Source organism: Pongo abelii, chromosome 21 (assembly GCF_028885655.2).
Source record: "Pongo abelii isolate AG06213 chromosome 21, NHGRI_mPonAbe1-v2.0_pri, whole genome shotgun sequence".
Classification (NCBI taxonomy): Eukaryota; Metazoa; Chordata; class Mammalia; order Primates; family Hominidae; genus Pongo; species Pongo abelii.
This window is the reverse complement of record NC_072006.2, coordinates 63,221,371-63,241,713: the sequence shown is the minus strand read 5'-3', so window position 1 is coordinate 63,241,713 and position 20,343 is coordinate 63,221,371. Positions and strand designations below refer to the sequence as shown.

The 20,343-nt window shown below is 50.1% G+C and overlaps 1 protein-coding gene across 12 annotated transcripts in view; it reads left to right on the top strand.

Moving 5' to 3' along the window:
• Positions 1-19,227, top strand: part of LOC103888840 (uncharacterized) — a 35,611-nt gene extending 16,384 nt beyond the window's left edge. For 10 of the 12 annotated variants that reach the window (XR_008517047.2, XR_008517046.2, XR_008517053.1 and 7 more), the window contains one exon: positions 17,100-19,227. Coding sequence is in view for 1 of the 12 variants with exons in the window: in XM_054541908.1 (XP_054397883.1) it covers positions 17,100-17,241 (142 nt within the window). In the remaining 11 variants the exon portion in view is untranslated. Of the gene's footprint in view, positions 1-10,201; positions 10,315-11,307 lie in introns of all 12 variants that reach the window. The other 2 variants (XR_008517050.1, XR_008517051.1) reach the window with 2 other exon arrangements.
• The last annotated feature ends 1,116 nt before the right edge of the window (positions 19,228-20,343 follow it).

Here is a 20,343-nt window from a genome sequence, read left to right as displayed (position 1 = left end):
CCGGGCATTGTGGGGAGATCGAAGTAATTGAGGATGAGCAATTCCTGCCATCCAACAACACACACATTGATGTAAAGTGCCCCCAAATATTAAAACCAGATTGCTGACAGGTGTAGAGTAATACGTTCCAGCCCAGATAGACAGGGAGGGAAGTTGAGTAACTGGTTAGAATCAGAGGTACAGTCATCTTGTGATTTTCAGAAAGAGATGAGTCTTTACCTAGTCTGACTCTGAGATTTTCTTTTGATTTTTAAAAGCCCATGAGAATTGCTTTCAATCCACTTGTTTCTAACCATGTGTCTACTGTGTGCAAAGCCGTGTGCTAGTGGCCCTGGGGGAGACAGATGAATCATGGGTTCTCAGAAGGCTTGCAGGCTATTGTCAGAGGTCCCATAGACCTCAGTGCATTTTCCAAGATGAAACTCAAGATAATGGATTGGTTCTGCCCTGCCTGGTGAGCGGGTATAATCACTCTTGAAGATATTTTTTGGATAATCATTGGAAAGGACTATTTTTGGAGATGAAGAGCTTTTCAAACTTTCCTTTGGATAGAAATGAATTCAGGGAGTTTGCAGCACTCCCCACCCCTCACTGTGGCAATCAGCCAGTAAGGCTCAACCCCACCGAGAATTTGGTATTGGCCCCTCCCACCTGTTCCCCAGAGAGGACTAGGTACAATGCAGAAGCATTTGGCTCAGTTCTCTAGGGTGCTATTTTGCTGCTATTCAGACTGCACTGATATCAATTGGCTCTCACCAGTAGAAATGGTGAAAACCTCGAGCTCCTGATTTTGAGATTTGGGGGGAATGCCATCTAGAGCTAAAAGCAAACAATAGAGGGAAATAATCACCTTTTTGACATGGCTGGTTTCTGTCTAGGCCATTGTTGGGATTACAATACTGTATTTGTGCCATTCGTTTTTAAAGGGAGTAGGATCAGAAAGGAGCCTTCGTTTTGTGCATAGAGATTGCTCGGAGCTGTCTTCCCAGTAGCTCCCTTACTTTCTCTTCACTTCGTGCTCTGTTGAGCTTCTCCTACTGATACAGTGCCTACCTCCCTCTCTCTCCCTCTGCCACAGGAGGAGCAATTTCTAGACTCTTGATCCAACGGGAAGCATCTAGAAGCCCCCTTGCTCAGGCAAAGCATCAGTACCCAAGAGGGGTACAGGCCCTCTTGGACGTGGTGTCTCATTTCTTTGCCGTGGCCCTGGAGCTTGGCATTCTATGTTCTCCGGTTCAGCCCCTGGACTCTGACACCCTGCCTTGCTTCATCCTGAGCTCCGGCTGTCTGCCCAGCTGGACCTACACTGAGCTTGTCTGGTTCTTTCCTGCAGCCAGCGGAGACATCATTGTCTCAGGACACCCCCAGTCTACGTGGTTCTGGCCCCAGATGTCCACCTCTGCCCTGCCCACCAGCAGCCATGCCAGCCAGTGAGCTGTGGGTGAAAACACTGCTGATTGCAAAGGACCACTCAACCGTCAGGAAAGCTCTCGGCTCGTAGCTTTGTCTTTTGTCCAGCTGTCCTGGACATCCTATCTTTCCTCTAACCCCTAGACCTGACAGACAGCCTCAAAGTTGTTTTCATCTTATCTGCTGAGGATCTGACTCACCCCATCAGATTTTTGGGAGGGAGAGAGCGAGCACGCCTCGAGCCCAGAGGGGAGAAACCCTTAGTGGTGTCACGGTTTAGGCACACGCTCATAGAAATCCTTGCAGCTCGAGCTCTTCAAAATATGATTAGACCAATTTTACATGTCTAGTCACTGAGGCTCCAGTAGATTGGGACTATTTCTATATGTGCAAAGTGAAGTGGATAATTGAGGCAATTATCTTCAGGCAAATGAATCTGGGCACTGTAATCAGTCCATCCTGATAACTGGGGAGAAATCGGCGTCATTCACTGTAGCATTGCTTTGCGTTAAAGAGAATTCTAAGATATTTGTTTGTTATTTTTGCTTGGCTTCATTTTTCTAAAAGACAGTCCAGTGAAGATGAGGTCCTGCCTCGTGCTGGTGTTAGGATGTGTGGCCCCCTTAGGTCTCAGTCAGGTGTGTGTGGGGTTGATCTGGATGGGTTGATAATCAGATCAGTGCCCTAGCAGGGTGCATCCTTGGCTTCCTTGTGGTGGATACTTGGTTTCCACATCAAGGTTTTCTTTCCACTTCTTCCTTCCTTGTGTATGAGAACCCTGAGGTGTTGGATGGGTTGGTCTACAAGGTCACCTCCACTGCTAGGACGATAGGATTCCTAATAGGGCCCATGAGTGACATACACTGTGCATGATAAAATATCGTGGAGCCAGGAGAATGAAAGAAGGGCCTCTCGACGTCAGAAATGAGAACGCACTGGAGGCTGGTGATTACTTCTGGACCCCCTCTTCCCCATCCATTGTTTCGGCTAAAAGTCATCATAAATTGGGAATCCTTCCCTTTACTGGTCTAGAAGTTCCCTCAGGAAGCAGCCGTCACTTCTCTCCCAGCTCTTCACTGAGGAGGGAGGGAAGAGGAGCAAGAGAAGACTTTCCGGTTTTCCAAATGGCAGATTTGGTTTCAGGCATGTGAGGAGCCACATAGAAAAGGCATTGAGGCATGTCAGATTTGACTTAAGTGGAGGAGATCCTCGCCCTTAAGCAATAATCTGTGTATTTAGGGAGCCAACGGCCCAGCAAGAAGTCCAGCAGTGCCTCCTGAGTGCCCGGGCACCTGGTGGAGATGGTGCAGGGTCCCTGGCAAAAGAGCCTCTAGGACAGGAGTTGTGGCCGCCAGCCTGTGTCACACACTCACACTCGCAATTACAGGACAATGGGAATTTAATTAACTGCCAAAGTGTGCTTTTGACCATAAGCATTCTAGGAATGAGGTGCTGTGTGGTTCTTGAGATGAACCTTGGAAAATACTTAAGGAGAGGCTTGTTTTACTCTGTCAGGAAATCTTCATCTTGTCACTTTGTAAATTTTTGACCTTGCTCAGTTAGTTAGAAAAACAAAAACAAAAGCTTCCTGTCCACAACTGAGACAAGAGAGTTTTGCAAGACATCTCTCTGTCCTCGGAGTGTTGTGGCCTTCTGTGGGTTCTGTAGTTTTAATTGCTAGTGGTTTCATTCCTGCTCAGTTAGTGAAATTGCGGCATTTTCCCAGTATCTTAGCGTGACTGCTCTACAGCCTTAACAATGATGATTTTAGACTATATTTTAAGATCTGCTGCAGCAAATGCCTTCTCACTGCATAGTATCTCAGCATTCTCTGATGTTTTGTCCATGTATTTTTCTATATGAATTTAAGAACCATTTTTATCAAGTTTTATAAATGACCTTGGTGATATTTTGACTGGAATGGCGTTCAATTTATAAATTAAGTTGGGAAATATTGTCATCTTTTCTGCATTTAGTCTTAAGCCAGAAGTATGGCCTCTCAATCTGTTCGGGTCACTATTTCTCTCATTAAGGATTTGTGTTTTCTTCATGTAATTTTAATATATCCTATGTGAGTTTGATATGTGAATATATATCATATATTTCCCAAGTATTTGATGCTTTTGTTGCATTGTGAGTGGGCTCTCTTTTTTTAATTATATTTTCAGGCCTCTTATTGTGTATTTATAGAAATGATATTGATTTTTGTACATTTTTCTCATCTTCTCCTACTTTCAGAATTGGTTGGTTTATGAGGCAACCAGCAGCCTACTCAGGCAAACACTCGGAGAAGGTTTCTGGAGGATTTGGTAGAAGAGACTCCCTCATCAGGGAAAGAGTTGAACTAAGTCAGCGGTTCCCAAATGCCAGTCCACAGTGAAATGAGAAAACGAAAGATGTTGTAGTGGGGCTTTCATCAAGTTAAATTTATTCAGGGGAGGGACTTTTGATTTTGATTCTTGATTTTGAGGCTATATAAGCTTCCTGCCTTTTAGAATTTTGATGTCATTTCTTTCTAGAAGGATTGTAGATGATAATTAGGGGTTTTGTTTTGCCTTAAGATTTTAGAGTCTTTGAAAAGAAATAAATCAGAAATGCTTATAATAAATGAATGAATGAATAAATAAAACTGCTTGAATTCTACCCTCCCCAAAAGATTTTAGAATTTTTTTTTTTTTTTTTTTTTTTTTTTTTTTTTTTTTGAGACAGGGTCTTGCTCTGTCTCCCAGGCTGGAATGCAGTGGCTCAATCTCAGCTCACTGCAAGCTCCGCCTCCCAGGTTCACGCCATTCTCCTGCCTCAGCCTCCCGAGTAGCTGGGACTACGGGCACCTGTCCCCACTCCCAGCTAATTTTGTTTTTGTATTTTTAGTAGAGACGAGGTTTCACTATGTTAGCCAGGATGGTCTCCATCTCCTGATCTCGTGATCTGCCCGCCTTGGCCTCCCAAAGTGCTGGGATTACAGGCGTGAGCCACCGCGCCTGCCGATGTTGTTTTTTAAATTTTGCTTTTATTTAGTTTTCAGTGACTTTATCTAGCAGATTAAAAAGAAAGCAAAACAGCTGGCAACCCAATGTGAGTGCCACACATTTCTTTTGAAATATTAGCATGGTCTAGCCGGTAATATTTCATGGCATAAGCCACTGTGCGTAGATTTTGGTCTAAAATCTCAAAATCTAGGAACCTCCAATTCGGTGCCCTTTGGGTTTTACAGTTGTGATATTTGGTAAATCTGGACTTCTTTTTATATTTTAAAATCATTTTTAGTTTATTCTTTTGGGTTCTTCTAGTTAGTAGTGCCAGTTAGATTGATGTTTTTGTTACTTATTTCGGCTTTCTCTGACTTCTTCATCCTTCGTCTATGCCTTGTGGTGTCCTCTGAAAGTGTGTAGGAGAGAGAAGGGTGAAATGGGGGCATCCTCATTTTATATCTGTTTTTAAAGGGATTTTTCTCTAGTGTCTTTTCTCTGACAGTGTTTAGGTGGGCTTCAAAGGGAAAATAGATGGTATCTTATGAGAGGGCTCAACAGAAAGTTTGGAGGTGAGAAACCAGAAGCCAGATTTGGGACCACACAGGCCTGGATATAAATCTTGCCTCCTTCTGCTTGCTAGCTGACCAGTGACTATGCCTGGTGGCGGTGATGGTGCTGGTTATGATGGTGGTGTAGCATTGGTGGTGATGGTAGTGGTGGTGGTGGTGGTGATGATGGTGGTGTGGCGGTGATGGTGATGATGGTGGTGGTGGTGATGATGGTGGTGGTGGTCCTGGTGATGATGATGGTGGTGGTGCTGGTGATGATGATGGTGGTGGTGGTGCTGGTGATGATGATGGTGGTGGTGATGGTAGTGGTGATGATGATGGTGGTGGTGATGGTAGTAGTGATGGTGGTGGTGGTGGTGATTGTGGTGTGGTGGTGGTGGTGATGGTGGTGTGGTGGTGGTGGTTATGATGGTGGTGATGATGATGTGGCGGTGTTGGTGATGATGGTGGTGGTGTGGTGGTGATGATGGTGGTGTGGTGGTGGTGTGGTGATGGTGTGGTGGTGGTGTGGTGATGGTGTTGTGGCAGTGGTGGTGATGATGGTGGTGTGGAGGTGGTGGTGATGATGGTAGTGTGGTGGTGGTGGTGATGATGGTGGTGTGGTGGTGGTGTGGTGATGGTGTGGTGGTGGTGTGGTGATGGTGTTGTGGCAGTGGTGGTGATGATGGTGATGTGGCAGTGGTGGTGATGATGGTGGTGTGGCAGTGGTGGTGATGATGGTGGTGTGGTGGTGGTGATGATAGTGGTATGGTGGTGTGGTGTGGTGATGGTGGTGTGGTGGTGGTGGTGGTGGTATGGTGGTGGTGTGGTGATGGTGGTGGTGTGGTGGTGGTGATGATGGTGGTGTGGTGTGGTGATGGTGGTATGGTGGTGGTGTGGTGATGGTGGTGGTGTGGTGGTGGTGATGATGGTGATGTGGCGGTGGTGATGATGGTGGTGTGGTGTGGTGGTGGTGATGGTGGTGTGGTGGTGGTGATGATGGTGATGTGGCAGTGGTGGTGATGATGGTGGTGTGGCGGTGGTGATGATGGTAGTGTGGTGGTGGTGATGATGGTGGTGTGGTGTGGTGATGGTGGTATGGTGGTGGTGTGGTGATGGTGGTGGTGATGATGGTGATGTGGCAGTGGTGATGATGGTGGTGTGGTGTGGTGGTGGTGATGGTGGTGTGGTGGTGGTGATGATGGTGGTGTGGTGGTGGTGATGATGGTGGTGTGGCGGTGGTGGTGATGATGGTGATGTGGCGGTGGTGGTGATGGTGGTGGTGTGGCGGTGGTGGTGATGATGGTGGTGTGGCGGCAGTGGTGGTTATGATAGTGGTGTAGCAGTGGTGGTGGTGGTGGTGGTGTGGTGGTGGTAATGGCCAAGAGGTGAGAGAGTGAGGGGGCAGGATTTTGAGGAGCCCAGCCATGCAGAAAGAGCCTAAAATAAAGTTGGAGTTGGCAGTCGAGTTGGATTTTTTTTTAATTTCACTTTCCGGTTCTCTTTTAGTGGATTCTTAATGGAAAGCCTTAGAAGCTGTAGAGTTTGGTCTGCACAGCTGCACTGAATGCCCATTCTAGGTCCTGTACTCTGCGAGGCACTGGGAATAGAATGGTGAATGCATGCAGTGAGGGGGATCTGGAAATAATGAGTCATCGTGCTAAGGAGGGTCTCATTACAACCTGAGCTAAGGACGCTGGAAAAGAAACATGTTCTTTTGTTTTTTCCCCGAGTATACAGCAGAAGAAGCCACCCTATATTTGGGCAAGGCAGGGAATACTTTACTGAAAAAGTGATACGGGCACACTTGAGCTGAGAACTGAAGGGTAAGCATGTGGCAGCAGGGGGGTGGTGCAGTTCCAAGTTGAGGAGTAGCCAGAGGGTGGTGCAGTTCCAAGCGAGGAATAGTGTATTTGCCAGCCCTCTGGCGGAAAGGAGCTAAGCCTGTTAGGGAAACTCACAGGTCAGCAGAGCTGGAGGACAGAGATGAATCTGGAGGGCTGGGCAGGGATCTCTGGGCCCAACAGGTTAAACTGCAGTCTTTCTGTTGTCTTGAACAGCCGTAAACAATGGGAAGCCTTTGTCCTGATGGCCATGAGGGACCGAAATCAAGTTGTCTGTTTTAAAGACCTCTGTGGCCACAGAGTAGGGGGATGGAATTTGAGAGGAAGCTAGAGTTGATAATAGCTGGGTCTAGGGAGGTGGTTGGTTTTAGAAATACATAAAGCTGAGGATAGTGAGAGTGGCTTTTAGAGTTACTTAGGAGAGTGTCTTACAAGGCTTGGTGATAACATGGATGTGGGGAATTGGCTGTGTCAGGATGACAGCTAGGTGGAACTAGATGGAAGCTAGTACTTTTCACCAAGCTAGAGAAGCAGGGAAAGAGGCCTAGGTGTGAGGTAGCAGGAGGCCATGAGTTCTGCCATGTTGAGTGGGGTGGTGAGGCCATGAGTTCTGCCATGTTGAGTGGGGTGGTGGGGCCAAGAGTTTTGCCATGTTGAGTGGGGTGGTGGGGCCAGGAGCTCTGCCATGTTGAGTTGGGTGGTGGGGCCAGGAGTTCTGCCATGTTGGGTGGAGTGGTGGGGCCAAGAGTTCTGCCTTTGGTCTGTTGAGAGCAAGGTGCCTTTAGGCTGCACGTGACAAGGTATCGAGACAAGGTGTCAGACAGGTAGAAAGATGTTCTAGGTCTTGGGCACAGTGGAAAGGCTGTCATAGAAGCAGAAAAAGTCTAGTGCTAAGTGGGAGACAAGAGAGGAACACTCCAAATTGAGTTTCCAACCAAAGTCATTATCAACAGGAGTCATCCTGGAGCTGGACGGCACTGGAGAGATCCAGTCTCAGCCCTTTTATTTTACAAGTAAGGAAACTGAGGCTTAGAGAGGTGGGACCTCTCTAAGGTCCCACCTTAGAGTGGTAAAGCCACTCTTAGACTGAATTTTTCTAGTCCTAGTTCTATCCCTCAATTGTTTACTACACCAAGCAGAGAATCTTCCCATGGAGGTGGAACATGAGCCAAGGGCTCAGATGTCAGCCCCCTTGATATCAGATTTATTTTTTGTCAGCAACCAAATGGACGGTTCACAGCTTCACATTCTTTTCTTGATCACTTTAGAACTGACATTCCTCCAGCTCCTTATTAAAGAAAGAGCAAAGCAAGAGCTGGCTAGATGTGGTTTGGAAGGTAGAAATAGACTATACCATGTCTTTAGTCATGAGCCTGGCAAAGTCCACATGGCAGCCGGGAAGGGTTTGGCCAAGGCTAAAGCCAGTATGACTTGGTGGCACTCTCTTTTTCTGTTGGTTGTTCCAAAAGCACCAGTTATTACTTAAAACTGGCCCCTAAAATAGGAGCATTAAGGTACAAGAAAGGCAAGTTCATTTTTCTCAAGATCCTTTTTCAAGATGTCTATACTGTGAAACTGATAACATATCAGCAGCTTCCCCCAGCCATGACTTCTTAACTTTAGTGTTTAACTGCACATGCAATTATGTGAATTACATGTATTATCTAATAGTTTTAAAATATTAGATAAAGCTAAGGCTAATGTCTGCTTTCATGACCCTGCACCAGCCGCAGTTTTCATGCATCACCTCTCAAATCCCCCAGAGGTTACCAACTTGACAAATAATGGGTTTCCATAGAGGATGTCATCTTGAAAAACACAAACATAGTTTCATGTGTTTCATTGGGCTTCACATTGCAGCCTTTTCATCTTTCTGCATATCTTGGAGACCCTTTCCTGCTGGTTCCTGTAGGATTTGCCTTGTTCTATTTCACCATCCCCTCATCGTCTGGGCTGAATAAAGACAGTCAGCAGTCACATCCCTGTCGACGTGCATTCAGCTCTTGCCACTTTGTCCCTGTTAGAAACTGCACTGCCGACCATGTCGCGGTACACACCTCCATGTAAGTGTCACAAGTGTTTCTCTGGAGATGATATCAAGCAGTGGAGCTGCTGCTCGTAGGCCAACACAGAGCGTTGGCTACACTGCACTTCTCTACGAGGCAACCAGTGTGTCCCCACCAGCAGTGCCTGAGTATTTGTCTCCCATCGCCTGCTAGCACCACCCTCTTCTTTCTGGTAGAGGAGACAGTAAGACTGTAGCATCCCCAGGCCCTCTATGAGTCAGGAGAGAGGGCTTGGAGCTGTTTTCCTGCTCTGCTTGTGGGGCTGGGTTTCTGAGGCCCATGACCTTGGCTTCATCAATATTTTCTCTAGCCTGTCAAGAAAAGAAGTTGAACTTCAGTGAAATATATCTCAGAAATTTGCCACAAGGAGAGGGCTAGGGAAACCTAACCAAAAGATGTTAGAAAAGGGAGGCCAAGAGCATCCCAGGTTCTGTGTCCAGTTTCCTTCAGTCCTTCAGGAAGGTGGCTGGGCTGTTTTAGAAATAACATAGTTCAGCCAGGTACGGTGCCTCACGCCTGTGATCCCAGCACTTTGGGAGGCCGAGGCGGGCAGATCACTTGAGGTCAGGAGTTCAAGACCAGCCTGGCAACATGAAACACCATCTCTACTAAAAATACAAAAAAATAAAAATAAAAAAGCCAGGCATGGTGGAGCGCGCCTGTAGTCCCAGCTACTCGGGAGGCTGAGGCAGGAGAATTGCTTGAATCCAGGAGCCAGGATCACGCCACTACACTCCAGCCTGGGTGGCAGAGTGAGACTCTGTCTAAAAAAGGAAAAAAAAAGAAAGAAAATAAAGAAGTAACATAGTTCAAACTGCCATTGGAGAACTCTTAATAGTGCCCCAATTATAAACCATGCATCTCTCCCCGATTATAAACCATGTATCTCTCCCTCACCATCTGATCATTTTAAATCCAGATCCCCTCTGCTAATCCAGGATCTAAACAGTTTAAGCCGGGAATGGCCACAATTTAAAGAATGCTCTCCAGCCTTTGAAATTCAGGTCCCTATTCCCCTTTGGCCCCAAACCCTCCCCCTGCCCGCTCCTTGTAGGCATAGATGAGTTAGTCATGGTGTATAACTAGGGTTACCATAACATTTGTCATCCACCTGGGACATCTTTACGCATGAAAGGCAGCGCTAACCAGGGGGATGCTGGGATGACAGGGGCAGAGCAGGATGTCTGGGCCCCCAGCCCTCCCGTCATGACAGCAGCAGTGTTGTTAATAGTAGTATGACAACATTGCAAAAAAATGTACATGCTCAGTCACATAACTATACAAATAATTAGTATTAATGTTATTATTATTAGCAGTTTTAAAAGAGAAGTAACTTCCCTTCTCCCGCTATTTTTAAATAGACTTCAGCGTGCTGAAAGTTCTCCCATTGAGAGCACTTATGCAGTTGGGTGAACTATCTGCATGAAAGTGACATTTGCTCATCTATCTTTCTTGCTGAAGTCATCGTCTAAAGGTAAGCAAAAGAGTAAGCTCAGGAGAAAGAAAATGGCACACTCTCAGAGACCTTTCTTGGGGCTGCTGATTGAGAGACACGAGGCCTGTGGCCACCAGTTGTCGTGGCTTTATGCAGCAGCAGCAGTGGCAGGGACTCTGGGCTTCCACGCTCCCCTCTCGTCCATGCCAGGAGCATTGCAGCCTCTTCTAGCAGGGCTAGGATGCCCCACAGCTCTGAGCCTTGAACAGGGTAGGGGTCCATTCAGACTGGGGGTTGCTGGCCTAGGGTTATGAGTGACTTTTGTTGGCAGAGACTACAGTTAAAACCATCTAAGTGCACAAGTACCTTAGAAATTAGAACAAAAATTCCACTCCCTTAGGAATATCGAGGTCATTTTTGCTCAGACTTTGATTATTTTCACACCACCTTCACGGGTTTTGCCACATTCCTATACTGAACTGCACTTCACAGTTCTCTCTAAGTCAGCTATTTCTTTATGTAAATACATTGGTTTTTAAAGGAAAATTATACAACTGCTATTGAAAGATTACCAGTATCCCTGGCTTCTGGTTAAGTATTTTAAAAATACTCATGAAGACAAGTGCATGCTCTGGAAATGGCAGCATGGCTGATGTCCCTCCAGGCGCAGCCCTGAGCACCTCCTTGATCCTGTCCCCATCCACCCAGTCTCTTCATTGACCTGAGAAACGCTCATCTGGACTCTAGGAGAGATGGTGAGAGATGGTCTTGTATGACACAAAGATTTCCCACCAAAGGGGACAAATGAGGTTTTGCTCCCAGTATCTGGTCAGGTGCCTCTTAGCTAAGGAGTGATAGGAAGAGTTCTCATTCCAACCAGCGGAAGCCTGTTGAGTTTCAATGGGGCTAAATTACTTGGGGCACATTTTCTTCCCATGACATTTGTTGTCTAATAATAAGTCAACAGATGGAGTTGTCTTGATCTGCCTTTGCCATGACATTTGCTCCCACTTCACATGTTTATGTTTGCAGATGCAGCCAAGAAGCAGTCGGTAGAGCTGTGTCCCAAGCCCCAGCGAGATGAGCCCGGGCACTTCTTACTTCCTGCTGGCACGCTCTGAAGCAGTGTTCCAGCCAGAAGGCCTCTCACAGAACCCATCCACTCACCTCTGTTCTCAGTCCCAGCTTTTCTGGGGATTGAGTGGGGGGACCTGGGTCTGTTCTCCCATAGTGCTCTCTGTTCTTGATAGGATGCCAGAAAGTACAATGCTCTCTTCATCAAGTTCAAAAGCAGGCAAAACCAAGTAATGCATGCATGATAAATGTTTACAGCGAGCATATGATAAACTCAGCTTCTGCATTTGGTTTCTTCTGGCAGGGGAGACCACAAGGAGTGGGAGAAGGACATTCTGCTAGATGAAGTTCTTGGCTGTGTTCTTCCTTGGGTTGGGCTGCATAGGGTCACGGGGTTGAATGATAGTATTTTTAAATACTAAATTTTAAAAGTACGTATTCGGACTCCCTCCATGGGTCAGTGGCATGGGACAGCTGAAACCAACCCAGGGTATTTGGGAGTGGGCCTGCTGTGCTATGGCAAAAGGAGGTTGTTTTGAGGCTGAGCTGTTGCTGACCAGCGTGGTGGGACTTTTTGCTCACCTTTCTTCTTTCTATACAAATTAAGAACCCTCAGAAGAGTTCTTAGCACATATTAGGCCCTCAGTAAATATTTGTTGAACAATTTTTCACATGTGTATTTTTAAACTTGTTGTTATGGAAATTTTCAAGCACACCAAGGCAGAGAGGAGGCCAGCGTAGCTGCGCTGCCCGTCAGCTTCTGCTGCTCTGCTTTCCTCTGTCACCACACCTCTTCTTCTGGAGCCCTTCACAGCAAATCCCAGAAATCATAGTGTTTCACCCCTGGCACTTTTGGACAGCAGAGTGGGTTCTGTTCTGGATTTGTGGCTCTGATCCACCTAACAGTTCGTTCTTCATGGGTTCTTTTTGGATATATTGAAGCCGACCTCTTCCTCCCCAAAGAGAGCGTGTCAGGAAAATGAAGCCTTTCTCTGTATCTCCCTGTGGGGGATTTCCTCGCTGCATGGGTGTGTACTTGGCTGCATGTTTGTGCTGGGCATTGTGCTGGACCCATGTATCAATGATGAGAGAAGAAGCCTGTGGCCTGGGGCCTCTATGCAAATGCAGGCTGATGGCGCGGTTAGGGGAGCGGACCTTTGTTCCTGTGAGCACTAGGAGTGTTCTAAAGCGACCACCCATCTTTTGAGCCCCCTTTCACAACTCCCAAGTTGATCATTGGTGATTTCCCCCATTGCCAAGTCAGAGTGGACATTTTCAGCAGACAGTACCCCAGCGGACTGCAGCTCTGCCCCTTCTGACAGAAGGCACATTGGGAACGTGCAGAGCTCACATCCAGGGTGATGGCAGTTGTCACCATCCATGTGGAAAGACCTGGCCCCGGCCAGCTGCTGGGCCTCTTGGCACTGTATTAATAGCAAGGCCATGGGGCCCACTGGGGTCGGGAGACAGGGGGGGAAGGAGGACAGCTGTGGCGGACATCACTGCATGCTCCAGGCATGTGTGCCCGTCACAGGCATACAGATGGCCACACCTTGACCTGCCTCTCCAAAGCCCCCCAAGCCCCTGCCAGCCTTCTCCTTGTAGGGGCAGGAATTGGCTCGCACTGATGACCCATTTGACAAAGGAGCCAAATTAAGAATGGCATGATTGGAATAGAGGGTTCCAGTGGCCCCGTGTTCAGGGTCAGTTTATGCTTTTATTGGACGCACAGGCATGGGGGCCGAACGAGGCAGTGGTATTTAAACAGCTGGGGATATTGGGTTCTATATGCCAAGGCTGGACAGATATTTTTAAATGTCACAGGCCAAATGGAAGCTCAGTTGGCAGCAGGATGGAGGGGCAGGGGGATTTGGAGGCCACTGCATTGCCGTGGCTAGATATGGCCAGGAGAGCTGAGTAGGATTAAGGCCTGGGAAGAAGCCAGCCTGGGAAGTGCCCGTGAAGAGGGAGCAGGAAGGATCATATGAGGAAACAGTAGGCGCCAGGGGTGGTGGGCAGGCAAGAGCACAGGTGCTGGGGCCAGGGGCGGACAGAACTGTGTGAAAGCACCAAGGACAGGGCCAGAGGAGCCAGGTCAGAGCCCAGCCCTAGCTCGGGAACACGTAGGGAGCAGAGCTGGTGGTTCAGGGCCCTGTTCTGGCATCAGAGAGATGTGAACGCTAACCTCACCACCCTACTTTCCACCCTGGGGCCTTGGGGCAACTTATTTATCTGCCAAGGCAGTTTCCTGACTTCAGGAAGGGGCCAGGAGAGGATTAAGTAAGAACAAGCAGCACCTGACACTCAGAAAAGTGTCCCTAAATGATCGCCGCCTTTATTAATAGTACAAATTAATGGGTGACCAGCCTCCATTGTGGGATGGAGCCGGAAGCTGCTCTCCAGGCCTGCTCTCACCCAGAGACACGGTGTGTTTCGACCACACAGGAGTTCTTTTAAGGATGAATGATGACCGCCAATGGTTAGGTATCAGCAGATTTTACAGAAGCCTTTGGCCATTTGACTTCTCCTGGTCTAGAGGAGCCTCTAGTTTTCTGGGGCTTGCCTCTTCCTGTCCATAGACAACCATAGCTGGGGTGCGGCCGCCCCCTGTCGGCCAGCAGCACACGCACCCCTGTGCCTGCCACCACCTGTGCCTGTCACTCATCTCTGAGTGGGGCCTGGCCTCCTTAGGCATTTGCACTTGCTCTCCCTGCAGTAAAGGGGCGCTATTATTATCTTATAAGAAGCAAGGGTCATCGTCAGAACTGGGCAGGGACCCAGCAACTAAGTTCTGGCTGGGGCCTCCTTGCCTTTGCTGTGACATTGGTCTGGGAGACCTGGGCTGATGGATGAGCATTGAATGGCTGGACCTGGGGAGCCATCATGGCTGCCTGCTTTCCTCCTGGTGGGCCCCTTAGTAAGCTGAGCAGAAACAGAAAATGGCTAGGGCAGTTACCGTGGCCACCTAACATCTGTGCATCCGTCGGCCTTCCCTCATTCTCGTCGGGATAGGGATGACTTAGGAAAGCCAGAGGAGGCCCAGGCTGCTATGAAACCTGGGCCTTGCTTTTCAGCACAAGGATTTCAAGAGGAGAGGAGGTGAGGGAGGAGGGGAGTTTCTGTTGGGGCTGTTGTGGGCCTCAGGCAGCCCCTGAGTGAATCCCTATTTGTATTCAGAATTCCCTCCTTTTCCTTAGTGGGTCAGAGTTCTCTCTTGCTCATCCAGGCCTCAGAGAAGAATCCATGGTGGTTGTGACCACAGCTAGGCCTTAACTCCTTCAGGGCCATATACAAGAAGGCTCAGAAGATCCCCTCATCTTCTGAAGAAGTGTGAGTCTCCTCCTGTAGGCTTCCAAGGGACGCTAGGGTTAGCCGTACTTGCATAGCCTGCCCCACGCTCAGGCTTCTTGGCACAGAGAAGCCCTTTCTCTTACTGATTTATGGTGCCTGCCATGTTCTAGGCATTAGAGAAATGCATTAATTTACTCTTCATGGCAAACTTATGGGAAAACTGAGGTACACACAGGTCAAATAGCTTGCCCAAGGCCACACAGCAGGAAAGTCGTGGAGTCTGGATTTGAACTCCAGTGGCTGGTCAGGCTCTAGAGGTCGCCTTTCAAACCACGGCCCTCAAATGCTGCCTGGAAAATGATGGAGCCGATGGAGGGGTCCGAGGTGATGGCTCTGGTGAGTCAGGAGCCTGCCAAGTCACAGGAGCTGGGGAAAGAGCACACTGGACAGAGGGGACAGCCAGTGGAAGGGCCCTGAGGTGGGAAAGAGCTGGCCATGAGCTGTAGGGAAGCGGGAAACCAGTCTGGCTGCAGGAAGTGAGCAGGGGCTAGGGAAGGAGCTGGGGTAGCTGAGGAGACAGCACCATAAGGGCAGCCCATGGCCATGGCACTGGGGTCTGATTCCAAGTGCAGTGGGAAGCCCTGAGGCTTCTGAGCAGGGCCCTGCTGGCTTGAAGTTCTCCCTGACTAGGAGATGGGATTCTTGTGGCAAGAAGAGAGCGGGGAGAGCAGGAGCTGAGCTGCCCCACATTGGGTAGCTGGGGTCTTTTCACTGAAGGGGATCTGATATGGTTTGGCTCTGTGTCCCCACCCAGATCTCATCTTGAATTGTAACTCTCACAATTCCCACGTGTCATGGGAGGAACTGGGTGGGAGGTGATTGAAGTATGGGGGTGGGTCTTTCCTGTGCTGTTCTCGTGATAGCGAGTCTCATGAGATCTGATGGTTTTAAAAAATGGGAGTTTGCCTGCACAAGCTCTCTCTCTCTTTGCCTGCTGCCATCCATGTAAGATGTGACTTGCTCCTCCTTGCCTTCCGCCATGATTGTGGGGCTTCCCCAGCCACATGGAACTGTAAGTCCAATTAAACCTCTTTCTTTTGTAAATTGCCCAGTCTCAGGTTTGTTTTTATCAGCAGTGTGAAAACGGACTAATACAGGGTCCATCTGGGAGAGGCTGCCTTTCTCTGAGGCCTCTTGCTTGGCAGTGTAGAGAAGGTTCACTAGTGCTTCTGGAATCTTCCTTGGCCCTTTGGGACTCAGCCTATAGTCAGAGCTGGTTCCTTAGGCCTTAGGTGGGGCACCCTTGGAGAGCTCCCTGGGGTAGGTGTCCAGGTGCCATGTATGGCTCCGGTTATTCTGGTGCCTCCCTCCCTTCGTCTACCTTCTGGAGGGCTCGGCTCAGCCTCGTCTTGGCAGCTGGGCCAAGAGGCGGGCTCCGTGGGTTTCCCATGTATATTTCTTGAAAGGTGAGAAAGTGAGCCCCACATGTGTGGCTCAGTGGTCAGCGCCTAAGGCCGCATCTCCAGTTCCACGACAAAAACACCAGGTCAGGTGCATGGGTGGCTGGTGTTCACCATGGCAACACCATGAAGGCATCTCTTTGCCATTCCTGGTGCCCCCACTGGAGCAGGTGTCTGAACTCTGGTGATTGAGAATCTGGGGGCTCTGGTGGGGCACAGAGTGCCCAAGCCCCTCTCCACTAGATGGCACAGCTGCAGTGACAGTACGGACAAGCATTCAGCACCTCTTTTCCAGGAGGGTCACCTGGGGTGGGGTGCGAGAACCCCTTTGCCCTGGGCATCTGTTGGACCTGAGTCCGGGTCCCAGCTGTTCTACCTCACACTGAGGTCGTGGTCACCTGTGTGGGTCTGGGTTTTTTGTCCGTGACAAAGGTTGGGACCAGAGGTAGATGGGTTCGCCTGCTCTATTGTTGCATGATGGAAACAATCCTGGTTGGTTGCCTGGTTTCTGCTTGGGTTCCCATTCCTTGCCCTGGCCCTACAGGATCAGTGGAGCACCATAGCCCTGCCTCCTTTCTCTGGCCAGCCAGAGAGCTTCAGAAAAGGCTTATCTAAGCCTGGCTTCTTGCCCTCTGTTCTTGAGGGCCCTGAAGAAGTTGCCTCTGGCAGATGGCTTGTCTCAGATCACACACAAAGGCCTTGGAGATTGGGACTCCACACCCATTTCATTGAAACCTGCTCTCCCCCCATCAGAAAAAGGGCCATGTTTTCAAAACCATAACTGCTTCTCTCTTAAATCAACAATAAACAACAGCCTAAAGATTGCCCATAAAAGTAAGTTCCACTGATGGCTGTTCTGGCCGTTGGAAGCAAGGTATCAAGTGTGACCACGGGAGATCACGCTGCAGGTGAGTGTGTATGCGCCTGGTTTCATTTCTATTGTTAATCCTTTGCCCTGTTTTTCTCTTTCTTTTTATTCCAAACCTGTCTGCTCCCAAGGGTCCCTGTCTGCTTCCAAGGGTCCCTGGAACCTTCTGCAGCTGTGCCTCTCCAGAGCTCCGCCTCATTAGTGCCACGTTCCTGGTTTGAAAACCATGGTACTTCAACCTCTTCTAGATGGGAGTTAACCTTTGCCCTCTGAAGGAAAGGTTTGATAAAGCAAAGAGAGTTTGGTGAACAAGATCCTTGTGGAGGTAAGAGCTGATCTCTGACGTCCACTGGGAACTGGCTGCTCTGCAGGTTTCCGTATCACATTTTCTGCACATGTCCATTAGAATTGGAGTTGGGGCGTATCTAGTTTTGAATAAAGGCCCAGCAGGCCCTCTCAGATGCACCCTGTCAGACAGAGCATACTGTGGATTCTTTAGAAATGGCTTGACTCATTCTTGGTGGTGACCACGCCACCCACAGGCACCTAAAATGAAAGGATTTTTGTTAGTTGGTTACACCAAACCACCTCAGGCAATACGTGGGAGACTCCAAACCAGCTGCTGTTAAAAAAAAAAAAAAAAAGGCAGCAGAGCAGTCATAGAACAGACCCTTCTTACTGCTGCATACAAGATGATCCCATGGAATGCAGGCAGCCACAGGTTTATCCATATGTGCTCTGTGTATCTGGGGCTGCTAGGCTGGTTAGATTTGTGGTCTTCTTCCTCCTGAGGAGGACCCCAGAGAGAGCCAACCTGAGCCCTCACCATTGTTCCTTCCCTGGCAGCACTTACAGAATGATCCTCTAAGACCTCCCCCCTCCAGCCCTAGCTGGGTTCCTAATTTTCCAGCTATTTAATATCTTCTTTATGTCTCAGTGAATGTTCCCAGGTAGAGTGGCCAGACAGACTCATACTGACAGTTCTCAACAGCCAGTCCTATCCTCCTAAAGATCTCCAGAATCAGCCATGTGGACCTGATGCTAGAGGCCTGTCAGCACTGGGGGACCCGGGAGAAGCAGCTCAGGTCTTCAGCAGAAGCAGGGCGGTTCTCCCAGTGGTTTTCCTTGACTGTGAGGAACTAGCCTGCTGCTTTGCTCAGGAGTGAGCTGCCGGCTCCCCTTTGATGTGCTGCGTCTGTTCAGAACCAGGCAGGGGTGCTTCACCGCGGCAGCACTTGAGTGAGGCAGTGGTTCAGGGACTCTTCTCCCGGGGCCCCACACAAAACATTGTTAGCACAGACCTGCCACTCAGATCAAGGTGGCCAGCAGAGCCATCAGAGAATAGCCTTCAGAAGATGAATGGCAAGGCCAGCCGGCAGCACGTGAGGCCAGGGCAGAGACGCAATGAACTGTTCCACGGCGCCCTGAGCCTGCTGCCAAGGCCGCCTTGGAGCTGAGATGGAGGCGGGGTGGCTAAGAGGCGAGTTTGATGTGCATGTTTGAGAAGAGGGCTCCATGGAAAGTGCTGTAGGGGCCTTGGCTGGGGACCACGTGAGCCCTTGTGCAGAGAGGGCCTGTGTCTGTGGATCTGGGGTCCACCACAGGCTACTGAGATGGGACAGGGCTGGGAGGGTTGAGGAGGGGAGATCCTGAGTGAAATTGTGAAATCGGGCCCAGCCTCATGTGGGAGGTGAGAAGAAAGGACCCTTCCGGAGGGCCCCCCCTCAATCCTGTTGTGCCTAATTCAGAGGGTTGGGTGGAGGCTCTCCTGAAGGGCTCTGAAGAGCACTGCACCCACAGCTGTGTGCCAGGAGTGGAGACAGGACAGTCGATACAAGAGGGGCCCCTGTCATGTCAGCTGTGGGTCCCCTGGGGCAGCCGGGCACTGGGGAATGGTGACCTTGCCGTGCCGCGCCTCTGCCACAGTCTCCCGTGGGTCCCCACTGCCGGGATTTTCACCTACCTCCCAGCCTCAGCCATGAGCACCTGCAGGATGCTGTGCCACCCACCCCGGTGCCTGCTCCCCTTCCGGAGGCTCTCTCCACCCTCACTGCCGCCTCCTCGGGAAAGCCCCCGCTCCTTCCCCGACCTCACAGCATGCCGGGTCTGGGGCTTCTGCTGGGGGGCTTACCTGTTTTTCACCCCTGCTAGACTGGGAGCTCCAGGGCAAGGCCGTAACTGCCGTGCGGATTGTTACGTTGCCCAGCTTGTCTCCACACGTGATACCCAGCAGGTGCCTAATAAACTTGTGTAGAAAGAGTGGTGGATGTTTGCTCTTTTATTTATTCTTCATGGAGCCCAGCTCTGCTTGCTAGAGTCCTCGAAGCAAGTGCGCAGTATCTGACGGTCTTGGGTTGCTTCTGACTCATGGCTGCTTGGGGATCATGCTGGAAACATGGCACCCTCAACTCCTGCGTGGAACCAGTTGTCCCCACTGTGATTCCTCTTGCTGCGGCTAGCCCTGCCTTCATGGCATTAGCGCAGCGGGGAGTTGCAGGCTCACTGTGTTAACGCCTGTCTCCCCCACCAGACTAAACCCCAAAGGGCAGAACTCTCTCATACACTTAGGACGGAGCAGGTCTCAGGTTATTGCTGGACGGACCAATGGATGAGTGGATGGACAGAGCAAAAAGATGAAAAGACAGGAAGGCAACTGGGGTGACAGGCAGGGTGGCCTGACCCTCCCTGTGTGGACAAGGCTTGGTGGGAGGTACCGGGCATGGCTAGGAGGACTTGGGGTGCAAGGTGTCCCCACATCTGTCCTGAGGGCAGAAGCAAGGGTGAGCCTCCCTCCTGCTAGAGCTGGTGGAGTCTCCAAAATAGAGTCTGGACCCGCAGGAGCAGTGGGCCTTCCCAGTGCAAGAACGCCACTCAGAGTTGAAAGTTCTGGGGTCTCAGGGACCCCTGAAGTCCATTCTTGAGCCCTTCCCGTGGCTGTGGCCTCCCCTTAGGCAGGGGAAAGGGGGCCAGTGGGGAGCTTCCCCGGGGACCTCTCTGCAGGAGGCCGCTGGGCACATGGTGGCTCCGCGCTGGCGCTGTCAGCAGAGGTGCCTGGATCCAGACCCTGGTGGAGACAGCAGGCCAGGAAACCAGTGGCCCTTCCGCCCCCCACTGGGGCCCCATGAGTTACACCAGCCAGGCCCCACAGCTGAGGCACCAGGCGGAAAAGGCCTTGGGTGAATGGGGCAAGAGGCCAGGGGCGCTGGGGAAGGCTAGGAAGAGAGCAGAGAGGCCTTCACTCACACGCAAGCGCACGCCCCAGGGGTGCAGGCCTTGGGACACAGCTTGGGGTGGGGGTGTGGGGGGCTCCCTGCTTGTTCCCGCTAAGGCTGGTACCCCAGCCCTCTCTTTTGGGTGTCCCCCATGCCTGGGCTG